Source organism: Ovis canadensis, chromosome 3 (assembly GCF_042477335.2).
Source record: "Ovis canadensis isolate MfBH-ARS-UI-01 breed Bighorn chromosome 3, ARS-UI_OviCan_v2, whole genome shotgun sequence".
NCBI classification, from domain to species: domain Eukaryota; kingdom Metazoa; phylum Chordata; class Mammalia; order Artiodactyla; family Bovidae; genus Ovis; species Ovis canadensis.
This window is the reverse complement of record NC_091247.1, coordinates 155,478,310-155,493,223: the sequence shown is the minus strand read 5'-3', so window position 1 is coordinate 155,493,223 and position 14,914 is coordinate 155,478,310. Positions and strand designations below refer to the sequence as shown.

Genomic DNA, 14,914 nt, shown 5'->3' with positions numbered 1-14,914 from the left:
GCTAGCCTACTGGGGCTCTGCCTTTTGGCTTGCATGATTCTTTGGGAACAACTGGTTCCATTTCTTGAGCTTTGTTATTAGGTATACGTGGTAAAATAAAAATGTCCATAATAAATGTAACAACTGCCTTAAAGGAATTCACAATGGAGTCTATATAAAGATGAGGTTCATCTTATGAAGCACTGGTTCTTGAATAATCTGTTTGTGTGTGTTTAAGACTGCACGTTAGAAGCCACCGTGCCATAACTTAGTTTGTGGCCACTTTTTCTCTTGGGTTCTATTTTTCCTACAACTGCAGTGTGGCAAGAATTATCTATTTGAGTCAGGCAAAGAAAAACAACACTTGGTTCCTGCCTTCAAGTAGCTGTCAGTCTAAGCAGGGTGATGTGCCAGGTACAAGAAATAAAGCTCCAAGTTAAAACATGAGATGTAATGAATCTGTGGAATGCATAGATGAAGTGTTACCTCAGTTCATAGGAAGGAGAGGGGCTCCCTGGAGACTAGGCAGGGGTTCTCAGATGGGAGGGAAGTGATGAGACTGAGAGACAAAGAAAGGGAGGCATTGGTGGGTTGTGGGGACTCAGTGTGGCCAAGGGGGGAAGCGGATCATAAAGGGCCCCCAACCTTCCTTTTTCTCATCCATAGTATCTGTCTGACACCCAGTCCTGCTGTTCTCACTTTGGCACTATCTCGTGCGTGTCAGCTCCCTTCTTTATTCTCTCCATTTTTCTCCTTGGCTATCATAGCAACCCTGTAACTGACCTACTAGATGCCAAGAGAATCATTTTCCTTAAAAACAAAACAAATATCTCATCCTATAATCCCCTTTTCCCATTGTTGAATCTCCACTGGCTTATGACTACAACCCTCCACAATCTGGATGGAATCTTCCCTTTCTAACTCATTTCCTAACACTCACACCCCTCAGCCCCCAAACACCATCTGAATGAGCTGAGACCTTCAGAATCTGATGTATCTGCACACGCACGCATGTCTTGTTCCCAGCTCCTCCCCACCAGCCTTTTTTCAGCTCCTCACACTCCAAGTTTTGTTTCTGCCTGGGAGGTGTTCTGTGGACTGGTCTCTGCCCTAAAGACCCTCCCTTCAGATGATCTCATCACTTGGATCGCAAAGCAAGACCTTCCCTGACCACCTTGGCTAAAAGAGTCTGCGGTGCTTGACTTCACTTTGTTTCTAAGATCCAGGGCCGCTGTGAGGGTGCAGAGCGCCTTGGCAGTGATTTGAAAAGGGCACTCCCTCTAGCTGGCGCAGGCCTCGTGCTCCCCCTCAGCGGGGCCTCTAACAGGGGACACACGGCAGACTTGCTCCCAGCATCCTGGAGACTTCTGTCCCTATCTGACATGAGCTCGTTTATTTGCCTATTTGTTCTTTGCCAAGCTCCCTGGGTGGTTGTGTGAGAGCAAATCTTTCTATATTTTTCCAAACTCTATCTCCAATACGTTCTATGTGGCATTAACCCCAGGGTTTAGGATTTTGAGAGATCTTGGGTGATTGAGTTAATGAATTCCATGATGCCTGGGTTGCTCCTGTCTACACACTTTGGATAGACATCTTCTAGAGTATTTGTCGCATTGTATTATCCTTCTTTTTCTGTTCAGTGTCTCCTCCACTGGACTGAGAGTTTCTCAAGGTTAGGAATGTGCCTCCTCGATCTCGTGTGTGTGTTTGTGTATGTGGGTATGTTCAGGTTATTTTTTTATTTCTGGCTGTGCTAGGTCTTCACTGTGCTGTGTGAGCTTCTCTTGCTGTGGAGCACAGGCTCTGGAGTGCCCAGGCTCAGTAGTTGTGAGATCAGTAGTTGCGGTGCATAGGCTTAGTTGCCCCATGGTATGTGGGATCTTGGTATCCCCACCAGTCATCGAACCTGAATCCTCTGCATTGGAAAGTGGATCCTTAGCCATTGGACTGCAAGGGAAGTCCCCATCCTGTGTTGTTTAAAACAGTATCCGATACCTTGTGGGTTCTCAATAAGACTTTGCTTATATTAATGCATGAGTTTTTGAATCGCAGTGAGACGTGGTTCTGTTCACATAAGGAAGTCAGAAGGAGAGGTGTTTTTCTGGGGGAAAAGATGAGTTCAGTTTCAAGTTTGGGATGCCAGCTGAACTTTCAGATGAAGACATATGGAGGTGACTGAAAGTATAGAACGTGAGTGAGCAATTAGGGGATTGAGGGGGAGCTGCAGACAGGGGTGAAGGTATTAATTCATAAGGAAAAGGTTATGGTCGCAGGTCACAGATGGGAAGGCTGTGGTGAAGTCTGGCCTGCAGATACTTTTTTACCTCACCATGTTTAAGAAATTTTCAAATTCATTGCTTGCTTTTAAAAATTAGTATGGAAATTCCCTGGCAGTCCAGTGGTTAGGACTCAGAACTCCCACTGCAGGGGACATGGGTTCAATACCTGGTCAGGGAACTAAGATCCTGCATGCCAAAAATATAAACAAATAAATAAAATGAGGAGATCTTCACACAAATTCCAGATTTCTGGTTCCCTTGATATCAGATCTGGGAATGTGGTACTAAGGAGTGCCACCCCTCTGCTCTGCCCTGTCCCAGCAGTTAGTTTAAAAGTCCCTTCTTTTCTCATCAAGAGAGGAATAGAATTCTGTCCTTACTTGCAGTGATATTTCCCATAGAAGTTAGTACACCCTGTTGCACTCACTGATTGACTTGACTCCAAGCCGAATGATTGAAGCTCATATGCTTTTGCAACTAACTCTGGATATTTTAACAACTGACCACTTGTCTGTTGATTATCTTTTTAAAAAAGTTATTGATTTGGCTGTGCCAGGTCTTAGTTGTAGTGTGTGGGATCTTTAGAAGTGGTATGTGAACTCTTAGTTGCAGCATGTGGGATCTAGTTCCCTGACCAGGGATCAAACCCAGGCCCCCTACACTGGGAGCATGGAGTCTTAGCCACTGGACTACTAGGGAAATCCATGTAGATCATCTTTCCCAGGAGCTCTTTACACTGGGACCAGGGAGAAAATTCTCTTGTTTCTTAATTTTAGAGAGAAATATGCCATGTACTAAGCTTCCCTGATGGCTCAGAAAGTAAAGTATCTGCCTATAATGCAGGAGACTCAGGTTCAGTCCCTGGGTTGGGAAGATCCCCTGGATAATGGAATGGCTATCCATTCAAGTATTCTTGCCTGGGGAATTCCATGGACAGAGGAGCCCGATGGGCTATAGTCCACAGAGTTGCAAAGAGTCGGGCATAACTGAGCGACTAACACACACAGACACATACACGCAAGACATTTATTGTTTTCTTGGAAAGTTTCTTTTTGTAGCTATATCTTTAAAAAGTAATTGCTCATTTATTTTTTTCCATGCACTTCAACAAGATGGGTTGATGGATGGATGGATGGACAGATGTGTGACAAAGGAATTAGAGCAATATGCTAATTATGAAATTAAAGTGGGAGGTGGTATGTGGGCATTTACTCTGCAATTAAAATTTTTCTAATGCATGCTTGAATTTTTTTCTGTATGCTTGAAAACTTTTGTAATAAAATTTTGGGAAAAGAAGCACTGTTCCAGACACCTAAAACTGCAATTTAAATATTGTGTCAGCAGGTGGTGGCAAAGCTTTGAAGATCAGGTAGCCCATTTATTCATGCCTTTACTAATTCAATACCTGGAATTTCACATTTTATTTACCAAAGTGGTGGTGGTGGTTCAGTCACTCAGTTGTGTCTGACTCTTCGCAACCCCATGGACTGCAGCACACCAGGCTTCCCTGTCCTTCACTATCTCCCGGAGTTGGCTCAGACTCTTGTCCATTGAGTTGGTGATACCATCCAGCCATCTTGTTCTTTGTCTTCCCCTTCTCCCACCTTCAGTATTTCCCAGTATCTGAGTCTTTTCCAGTGGCATCAGGTGGCCAAAGTATTGGAGCTTCAGCTTCAGCATCAGTCCTTCCAGTGAATATTTGGGGTTGATTTCCCTTAGGATCTACTGGTTTGATCTCCTTGCTGTTCCAGAGACTCTCAAGAATGTTTTCCAGCCCCACAGTTTGAAGACATCAGGTCTTTGATGCTCAGCCTTTTTTATTGTCCAGCTTTCACATCCCTACATGACTTCTGGAAAAACCATAGCTTTGACTACACGGACCTTAGCCAAAAGTTTCAAAGAGACTGTTTTTGAATAGTCTATGGGATCGCCCAGAGTCGGACATGACTGAAGCGACTTAGCAGCAGCAGCAACAGTTTCTTAAAAAATAAAGTCTGTAAGGATCCTCCAGTCCCTTTCTGAGGAGTCCTGGCTTTTCTTTACCTGTAAAGTCTGACCACTAGGTCAGAACAGCTTCTTCCCTGTAGATATAGTTCAGTTTGCTTAGCCTTCATCCATGAAGCTCTTAGATTGCTGAGCTCAGTTTCAACCACGTAGAGTCCATCACTCTGCCTTCGAACGACAAACTGAGTTAAGAGCACTGGAGAGTAGGTAAAGAAACCTTGGACTCAGAGTGGTATCTCTCAAGAGGTAAAATCTGTTTCTTTTCTTTGTTTTTTCTCTAGTAGATTTCCCTCTTTGTCTTTATCTCTGGAACTTTAGAGTGCAGGTACTACCTTCCTCTTTGTGCTTCTCTTTTTCTTTCTTACATTTTTTCTTCTCCGCATCCTCCTGTTCCATGCAACCCCCGACAACAATGGCAGCCATGCTCATGTGTTTCATATATATCCTTGGATAGTCAGGCTGTCTGGAATATTATTAGTGTTCCATGAATGTGTTTTAAATTTCTTTGAATTATATACATCTGCTCATACTCTGATGCATGAAATGCCTTGGCTTGTATCCTTACGTTCTCTTCTAGTGATGGACTCTTCCAACTCTGTTGACCACAACTATGCAGCAATGAATGTTCTCACACAAGCCTCCTTGTGAATATGTGGGCGGTTTTCTCTGGCATGCATTCCGGAAGTGGTATAGGATATGCACAGCCTTAATTCTACAAAATGCTGCCAGAGTGTTAGTCAGCTCCAACTCATAACAGCAGTACATGAGGCTGACTGCTTCTCTGTGTCCTCATCAATACTTGACATTTTCAGACTTTCTATTTTTTTCACTTCTAATGTGGGTAAAGTGGTTTCTTACTGTTTTAATTTGTGTTTTTCTGATGAGTGATAAAGTTGTACATCTCTTTCTTATATTAGCTATTTAGGTTTCTCCTTATGTGAATTGCCTGGCCCAGTTTTCCATTGGATTACCTTTCTTTTGCAGGGCAAGAATATACTTTTCCACTTGATGCTGTTATTTAAGTGTTTTTTTTTTTCCCATCATTGCTCTCTTAAATAAAATAGACCAAATCAATACCAATGGCTTAAGAGAGGAACAATTATTTTTTGTTTCAATGGCTTCCTCCCTAGTGCTAATCACAACTTAAAACTATATTATTTACTTCTGGTTTACTTGTTCTTGGCTAATCTCCCCACTAGAAAACATGGTCTGTGAAGGTAAAGATCCTGTCTACCTTATCTTACTTTGTTTTCTCCCTGTGCTTAAGACAGTCTTCCCAGGTGGCACAGTGATAAAGAACCCACCTGCCAGTGCAGGAGACTCAAGAGACACACAGGTTCCATCTCTGGATCAGGAAGATCCCTTGGAGAAGGAAATGGCAACCCACTCCAGTATTCTTGCCTGAAAAATTCCATGGACAAAGGAGCCTGGCAGGCTGCAGTCCTTGGGGTCACAAAGAATGAGATACAACTGAGTGAGCACACACACTTAAGACATCCCAGGTCCTTGAAAAAGAACTATTGATTCTGTTCATTAATTGGCTATTGAACTGCATGTGCCATGCATTGGCCCTGAGGAGTCATAAGACGCTGCCCATAGAAAGAGCTCATTGGCCACCCAGGGAAGACAAGAAATCAAAGAACTGCAACCAACTGTGCCATGTGTTTGTTCAACTGGAAACTTATCTCAGTCAAAGGACTCAAGCCCTTCCACAGAAAATTATATTGAAACAGAGATAATTAAAATTAAGCAAGAATTCTAAAGCAAACAAACAAAGGGCAACAATAAAACACATAATAGTAAACAGTTTTATGAACTTGTGCTCCTCCCATGTAAAGCAGAGATGAAAACACAACATCCAGAGGAGTGAGCCCAGGAGTTGCCCTGTTTGCAAGAGAAAACTGCCCGGGAAGAGGGAAACCTCGCCTCCAGGGACCTGCTAGAAACTGAGCTGAAGTCTGAGCTCCCACATCATCTCAGAGCCTGCTTTTCTGGTTTGGGGATTCTAGGTTTTTTTTTTTTTTTTTAAATCCACATCAAAGCTTGGTGAGCTGTCCACAAATAAACTCTTGGACAAAGATCTAAAGCTGAGTTTATCCAAAGCCTAAACAATTGCCAGGCACACCCATTGGCTAGAAGACAGTTCTTCTCCCTTGGACAATCATTTTCATAATACTCAATTATAGGCAGCTTTATTCCCATGATTTTATTATAAAAACATCAGTCTATGCAACATCAGATGCCACAAGGAGAGATTTTTCAAGTCTGTGACTCTCCCTGGAAAGCAATAAGAGTCTGTTCCAACCTCTCAAAGCATTCTCTGCTATCAGGCTTAGTTATCCTTCCTTAGTGTTTTTAGACAGGAGACAAGCTGGGATTCCCAAAGAGAGGAGAAATCAAGTCCACTGCCTGGCTGCTCCACCATGTGGGGCTCATTTACTGTCAGTCTTGCAAGGGACCCGGGAGCATTCTGCAGTCTCTCTCCTAGCGGGTGAGGAGGCGGTGCGAGGATGTGTACCACCAGAGTGGAAGTCACATGGCAGGTGACCAGCAAGTCACTGGCCCATCCCACCGAGGGTATCAGACACCAGTGTTGGTTTGCTTAATTCACTCGAATGTCCTAACATGGAAAGGGAATTTGGAACATAGACTTTGCTTCTCTGAGAAACCTCAGGTAAAGAAACAGACTGGAAGTCTGGCCACTCCCTTCAGTTTCACCAGAGAGCAAGGCTGTGTTGTCCCAGTGCTTCAGGGCTTCTTGAATCACGGCTGTAAAAACGCTCATTCATGTATGCCCGGTGCTGAAGAACCTGCTGTGGACGAGAGGCAGGCCCTGTCTCCAGGGGTTTATAATACTGGTCAACATGACACCAAGCGAAAGGCAGGTGGGTGAAGAGGGATGACAGCTGGTCTAGGCGGAGGGAGCAGTCAGAGGCCAGGGGATACATGATATATGTTCCATGAGGGGCGCAAAGTTAGGTATGATTAGAGCGCAGCCTGCGAAGGGGATTGTGTGAAAGGCAAGGCTGAGACAGAGGCACGTCTAAGCTAAACAAGGTCTCTGGTTTCACAAACTCTTCCTGTTGTTTTTCTGTGCACACACACTTGCCAAACTGCCCTGAGTGTCCTTCCAAAAACTATGCTCATACTGTCCATGTATACCCCTACCCCAAAGCAAGTCTTTTAAATGCTGGGTAAAGACTACCCCTACCCCCAGACTTATGAGCAATTTTTGGTGGCAATCTGGTTTAATCATTAAAAAATTTTTTTTTAATTATGGTAAAAGTCACATAACATAAAACATCTATTTTAACCATATTTACCTTCCTGGTGGTTCAGATGATAAAGCATCTGCCTGCAACATGGTTCGATTCCTGGGTCGGGAAGATCCTCTGGAGAAGGAAATAGCAACCCAGTCCAGTACTCTTGCGTGGAAAATCTCACGGACAGAGGAGCCTGATAGGCTACAGTCCATGGGGTTGCAAAGAGTAGGACATGACTGAGCGACTTCACAATTGCACAGTTCAATGACATGAAGTATATTCACCTCTCACCATTATCCATCTCCTGAATTTTTCATGGTCCTCATTTGAAATTATCTCCATTAAACACTAACTCCCCATCCTCCCTCCCCCATGCAACCCAGCCCCTGGCATCTATCAATGTACTTTCTGATCCTATGAATTTGACTATTCTAGGTGTCTCCTATAAGTGGAATCAAACGGTATTTTTCTGCACCTAATGTATATTGGCATGCATTTTAAAGATTGACTTAATAAATGTCCTATAAACAGATTGTACCTTCTTCTTTCTTTCTCCTGTACTATACAATGGGCTTCCTAGGTGGTGCTAGTCAGGAGACATATGAGACATGGGTTTGATCCCTGGGTTGGGAAGATCCCCTGGAGGAGGGCATGGCAACCCTCCCCAGTATTCTTGCCTGGAGAATCCCATGGACAGGGGAGCCTGGCAGGCTACAGTCCATGGGGTCACAAAGGGTCAGACATGACTGAGCAACTATGCGCTCACAAACGCTATTCAGTAGGTTCTCACCAACCATCTACCTCATACATAATAATGTACATATTAATTTTCATCATTTTTATATCACGATTGTAAAGCTACATTTCAGCTGAGGTAGTGGGTTTCATTTGAAATGATCACTAATAACCGGACAGAGTTGAGTAATTAAATTAGATTCAGTTACAAAATAGTTCTTAACCAACAGTGGGCATCAGATGGGGAAGCTTTTCAAAATTCCCCAACCCTATGCACTTCTCAGTCCTAATGAATATGAACCTCTACATGCAAGTTGGATACTTAGAAAAAGTTCCTCAGCCATCTAGGTGTACATTTATAGTTAAATTGAACTCATGGAGATCTTACCACTTGCATAGAAAAGGTCATTTTCAGAAAATTCTAGATTACGTTTTTGATTAAAAATGTAATGTTTTTGAATAATACATTTGTACTGACTTCACTGTGGTGATATCGGATAAGTCAGAAGTCTTCTAATAAGAGTCAATCCCCATGTCATGTCCTAGAAATTTATTTTTTTTGGTAATCTGCCTTTGGACCCATAAAGTCAAAGCCATCATTACTATCGAAAGGCAGTAGTAAATCCCCTCTCCAACTCTATTTCCTCTTAAATAGGAAAACACATGAATTATCTTCTTGCCCATTGGATCTACATGGAAGATGCACGGTGCTGGCAAATTTGAGTTGGAGAGATCAGAGCTGGCTTTTCCTCATTATTGACATGTAACCAAACAAATGCAGCCATCACTCAGGTGTCTTGAGGCAGCATGAAAAGTCCTGTGGGGAAGCATGGCAGAAAAAACTGACTGTGGTTTAGAGAGGACATCAACATCATTTTCCACAGTCTGTTTTAGTGTGAACTAAATCACAGATTAATATATCAAGCAAGCTTTTTTTTTTTTTAAGGAGAAAAAATGAAGCCAGTTGCCAAGAAATTTTTATTTTAAATATTATGAGAAATAGTAATTCCAGTGAGGATGGAGAGAAATAGGTAGATTCTGGAGATTTTGGATGATGACCTGTGTGATGGATTTCCCACTGGGGGAGAGAGTCAGAGATGATGCTTGGGAGCCTGTGTTGGACTGCTAAGTGGACATCATATGACCTTGTGACCCACTCTAAATAATACAGTTATAATTCTACTCTAAGGCTTTCTACTCATTATAGTAAATTGTAATATGACATTTATTATGGTTTAGAACCATAGAATGTCATTCCTATCTTTGTGATTTCTGAGTTGTTTTTATAAAACAAATTTAGAAGTAAAGGAAAATCTGTACCAGAATTAGAAAATTTAGAAGAGCCTTTGTCAGGAAATTTTTTTTTAAATTGTTATTATTTTGTGATGTATTTATTTTTAAACATTTTTTTTAGTGAAAAATTTCAAACATACAAAATGAGAGAGAAGAGTAATAAAATTTATATACTTTATATACAGTAATAAAATTTGTCTACTTCACTCAGATTCCACAGTTATCAATTCATCTCCGATCTTGTTTTAGTTAAACAAACTATCCTCCCTCACAACTGAATTTTTGTAGCTTTGTTGAGATATAATTGACACACAGCACTATGTCAGTTTAAGGTATACGACATGATGATTTGATATACACTTATATTGCAAAATGATTGCCATAATAAGGTTTATCAACAAACCCATCACCTCATATAATTACATTTTGTGTGTGTGTATGGTGAGTACATTTAAGATTTACTCTCTTATCAACTTTCAAGTATATGATATAGTATTGTTAATTATGGAGAAGGCACTGGCCACCCACTCCAGTACTCTTGCCTGGAAAATCCCATGGACGGAGGAGCCTGGTGGGCTGCAGTCCATGGGGTCACTAAGAGTCAGACACGACTGAATGACTTCACTTTCACTTTTCACTTTCATGCATTGGAGAAGGAAATGGCAACCCACTCCAGTGTTCTTGCCTGGAGAATCCCAGGGACAGGGGAGCCTCCTGGGCCGCCGTCTATGGGGTCGCACAGAGTCTGACACGACTGAAGTGATGCAGCAGCAGCAGCAGCATTGTTAATTATGGGACTTCCCAGGTGTCTCAGTGGTAAAGAATCTTCCTGCCAATACAAGAGATACAAGAGATATGGGTTCAATCTCTGGGTTGGGAAGATCCCTGGGGGAAGGAAATGGCAACTCACCCCAGTATTCTTGCCTGGGAAATCCCATGGACAGAGGAGCCTGGCGGGCTATAGTCCATGGGGTCACAAAGGGACAAACACGACTTAGTCACTGAGCATGCACACACAGGATAGACACACATGTTCCTATGATGGCTGAAGTGTGTGGACAGGGAAAGGCATGTCTGGCACCCTATGGTTTTGGTTGGTCTCTCCTTTCTTGCTCTTTCTGACATGTCAATAACTTTCTCTGATTAGGAAGAATTAACTGTTATTTTAAAAATTGTGTTTAAGCTAAAATATAAATTACATGTAATAGCAAGACAGAATTAACACCTCAAGAATTGTTCTCTCATTTATAAATGAAGAAACTGAAGCTCAGAGCAGTTGTTCTATTTAACTGGGGCTTCACATCTAGCAGGTGGCAGAGCTCAGAGAACAGCCCCTTCACCTGAGCAATTTGATGTACATTTTACCAGGGAAAACTGGAGTCATTCCTTATGATGATTTAGTGATGCACACACAAATCAACATTCAGAAGCCTGTTCTTACTTTCTTTTTATGAGTTTTAAATAGAGCATAATGGCCATTGAAAATAAATCTTTGGATTCAAAACTTGACAATGTCCTTCAGCTCTGTTCTCTTTGTTAGATTGCAAGGACATATTTCCATTTTATTGCAAATTGAACATAAGCAGTTTTACTGCACAACCAGAAGTTTAGCAAGATCACTTTAAGTTTCAAGCCTCCAGATTTGTCTTGAATGAACTTGAGGTTGTATGTGTGTCGTGTGTGTGTGTGTGTGTGTGTATATATATAACCATTTTCAGTGGAGTGTTGAACTGTTTTTAGATTGGCTGTGGACTCTTGTCTAGTGGTCTCAAACTGTAAACTTATCTGCTCTGAATTATTTTCATTTTTAGGACCAGATCTTCATGGAAAATGTGGGTGCAGTGAAGCAGCTTTGCAAATTAACCAACAACCTTGAAGAAAGAATAGAAGAGTTAGAAATATGGAACAGAAAGCTGGCCAGGCTAAAGCGGCTCAGTAGTTCGAAGTCCTCTGCCAGTGAGGCGAGCTCAATCAGGTACGTCCACGACTGCCGCAGAAATTTGGAGAAAGGGAAAATGAAGGTCTTTCTATAACTAGAAAGACCTTTCTATAACAATCTGAATGGTTTGTCTACCAAGCAGCAACCATTACTTTGTTTTAATTAAGTCTCTATTCTTCTTTTGGAATGAATGTTTTGAAACACAATTATTTTATGTGATAATTTTCTTATTTTTTCTGTTGCTGCTTTTAAGATGAAACAAAATATAATGGATCTGTTTAAGAGTGGTGATTATAGGATGTGCTACATTTTAGCAAACAGACCCTCTCTCTTTTTAACAAGGAAAGGGGACCATTTCTAAATTTAGAAAACCATGTTTGATCCTCAGGGACAAAAAATTATTCAATTTCTTATTACTTAAGGAGGTAAGTGCATATTTTCTGGGGTATAGTTTTGAGAAAAAGGGAAATGTACATTTTAATGCATTTACTTATATTTACTAAAGTTCTTTTACGCAAAAAGAACTCTCAGTTGCCTTGACTTTCCTTTTTAAAATTACCACTGTTACAAAAATGAGCCATACTGCTGTGCTAGTGACAGCCTGGGCCTTTGTCATGTGGCTCCCAGAGAGGCATTGGATTTGTAATTAATCTTCTCTTTCTCTTTTTAAAGCAAATTTAGCAGAGCTCTTAGTGCATCTTCTCCAAAAAGGACCATTTCCAAAAAAAACAGCAAGGTAAATAGATTTAAATTTATAATGAACAGAGATGATATTTTCTATTAAAATGGAGTTTATGAAAATTAATCAAGAATTTTTCTCATCGTTTATTTGTTGATGGGTTCTCTAGTATGTATCCTTATGCACAAAGTCATTTAAATATTATTCCTTTAATAGATATTAATTGGTTTTTCAAAGAGGAGGTTAGGGACATTCATTTCAGAAATATTACTCTACCAGTTTTTGTGTGTATATTCCCCAACAAGTGAAATTCATCAGCAGATGGCCCTGGGTTATATTCCTTGACTCAACTTAGTCCCTTATCTTTGGTTCCAAAAGATCCCAAAGGGATGTCAGTTAATCTCTAAATCTCTCTTTTCCCTTTGATATTTGGTACTCTATATGCAAATAGAGACTAGGTATTCACTTGCTTGCAAAGCTTAAAATGTGGCAATTTTTTATTAATGAATGGAGCATTTCATCAAATAGGATAACATTTACAGTAAAAAGTGAAGGTTAATCATTTATTAGCTTAAAGGACAGCCTCTCCATGGCAGAGAAGTGTCAGTGAGAGGGGAGCTTCAGTCCTCTCTTCCTAGGTGCATTCATAGAAAGCTGTGAACCTCAGCTTATGCCTCAGATCCACTGATGTTCCCAGAAGAAGGTATTTATGACCTTCATCTATATCTTGTTAAGGGCTGACCTGATATTTGGGCCATTGTCCTGGTTTACTCTCTACTTTTGTACATCGCTGAACTATTCTAAGAGGATTTAAGAAGAGTTCAGTATTCTACTATAAAGTACTAAAATGCTATGGTGCAGACAAGTTTCTTGGTATGTGCCAACAGATATAAATACATGGATAAATAAACATGCAGAAGTGTTCTTGGGAAAGTTTACTTAATTGCATTGGGAAACAGATAATACCATGAACTTTAAGATGTTCAAGCTGGATTTAGAAAAGGCAGAGGACCCAGAGATCAAATTGCTAACATCCCTTGTATCATTGAAAAAGTACGAGAGTTCCAGAAAAACATCTACTTCTGCCTTATTGACTATGCCAAAGCCTTTGACTGTGTGGATCACAACAAATGGTAGAAAATTCTTAAAGAGATGGGAATACCAGACCACCTGACCTGCCTCATGAGAAATCTGTATGCAGGTCAAGAAGCAACAGTTAGAACTGGACATGCAACAACAGACTGGTTCTAAATCGGGAAAGGAGTACATTAAGGCTGTATATTGTCACCCTGCTTATTTAACTTCTATGGAGAGTACATCATGCAAAATGCCAGGCTGGATGAATCACAAGCTGGAATCAAGATTACAAGGAGAAATATCAATAACCTCAGATATGCAGATGACACCACCCTTATGGCTGAAAGTGAAGAAGAACTAAAGAGCCTCTTGATGAAAGTGAAAGAGGAGAGTGAAAAAGTTAGCTTAAAACTCAACATTCAGAAAACTAAGATCATGGCATCCAGTCCCATTACTTCATGGCAAATAGATGGGGAAATAATGGAAACAGTGAGAGACTTTATTTTGGGGGGCTCCAAAATCACTGAGGATGGTGACTACAGCCATGAAATTAAAAGATGCTTGCTCCTTGAAAGAAAAATTATGACCAACCTAGACAGAATGTTAAAAAGCAGAGACATTACTTTGCCAACAAAGGTCTGTCTAGTCAAAGCTATGGTTTTTCCAGTAGTCTCCAGCTGCAGGAGACTCAGGTATGGATGTGAGAGTTGGACTATAAAGAAAGCTGAGCACCGAAGAACTGATGCTTTTGAACTGTGGTGTTGGAGAAGACTCTTGAGAGTCCCTTGGACTGCAAGGAGATCCAACCAGTCTATCCTAAAGGAAATCAGTCCTGAATATTCATTGGAAGGACTGATGCTGAAGCTGAAACTCCAGTACTTTGGCCACCTGATGTGAAGAACTGACTCATTTGAAAAGACCCTGATCTTGGGAAAGATTGAAGGAAAGAGGAGAAGGGGACGACAGAGGATGAGATGGTTGAATGGCCTCACCCACTCAATGGACATGAGTTTGAGTGAGCTCTGGGAGTTGCTGATGGACAGGGAAGCCTGGCGTGCTGCAGTCCATGGGGTTGCAAAGAGTCAGACATGACTGAGCAACTAAACTGAGCTAAACTGAACTGAACAGATAATAGTAGTGGCTACCTTACAAAAATAACTGCTAGGATTAAATGATCCAAAGTCCTCAGCACAATGCCTAGCACATAGCAGGTTACTCAATAAACACAAAATAGTAACAATATTGTGTAGGGAAGGTGCTCTTTGTACTAACCAGTTTGCAAGGGAAAAGAAGAAACTGTATCTACATCAATGGAGGCCCTGATTGGAAGGTACTGTTTGGTTCCTGTGGGCGTCCCTGGTGGCTCAACAGTAAAGAATCCACCTGTAATGCAGCAGCTGCAGGAGACTCAGGTTGGATCCCTGGGTCAGGAAGATCCCCTGGAGGAGGGTATGGCAACCCACTCCAGTATTCTTGCCTGGACAATCCCATGGGCAGAGGAGTCTGGTGGGCTACAGTCCATGGGGTTGAAAAAGTGTTAGATACAACTGAGGCAACTTAGCAAGCACACATGCATTTGGTTCCTGTGTGACCTTTGTGGCAACCATCTTGTACCTAAGGGATCTCTTTCCTTCACAGTTTTGTCAGGATATTAACTACAATATAT

At 41.4% G+C, this 14,914-nt stretch overlaps 1 protein-coding gene across 2 annotated transcripts in view; it reads left to right on the top strand.

Annotated features, from left to right (window-relative positions):
* MYRFL (myelin regulatory factor like) overlaps positions 1-14,914 on the top strand; it is a 122,256-nt gene that overhangs the window by 84,669 nt on the left and 22,673 nt on the right. For both annotated transcript variants that reach the window (XM_069584663.1, XM_069584664.1), the window contains exons 14-15: positions 11,365-11,528; positions 12,165-12,228. In XM_069584663.1, the coding sequence (XP_069440764.1) occupies positions 11,365-11,528; positions 12,165-12,228 (228 nt within the window). The remainder of the gene's footprint in view (positions 1-11,364; positions 11,529-12,164; positions 12,229-14,914) is intronic.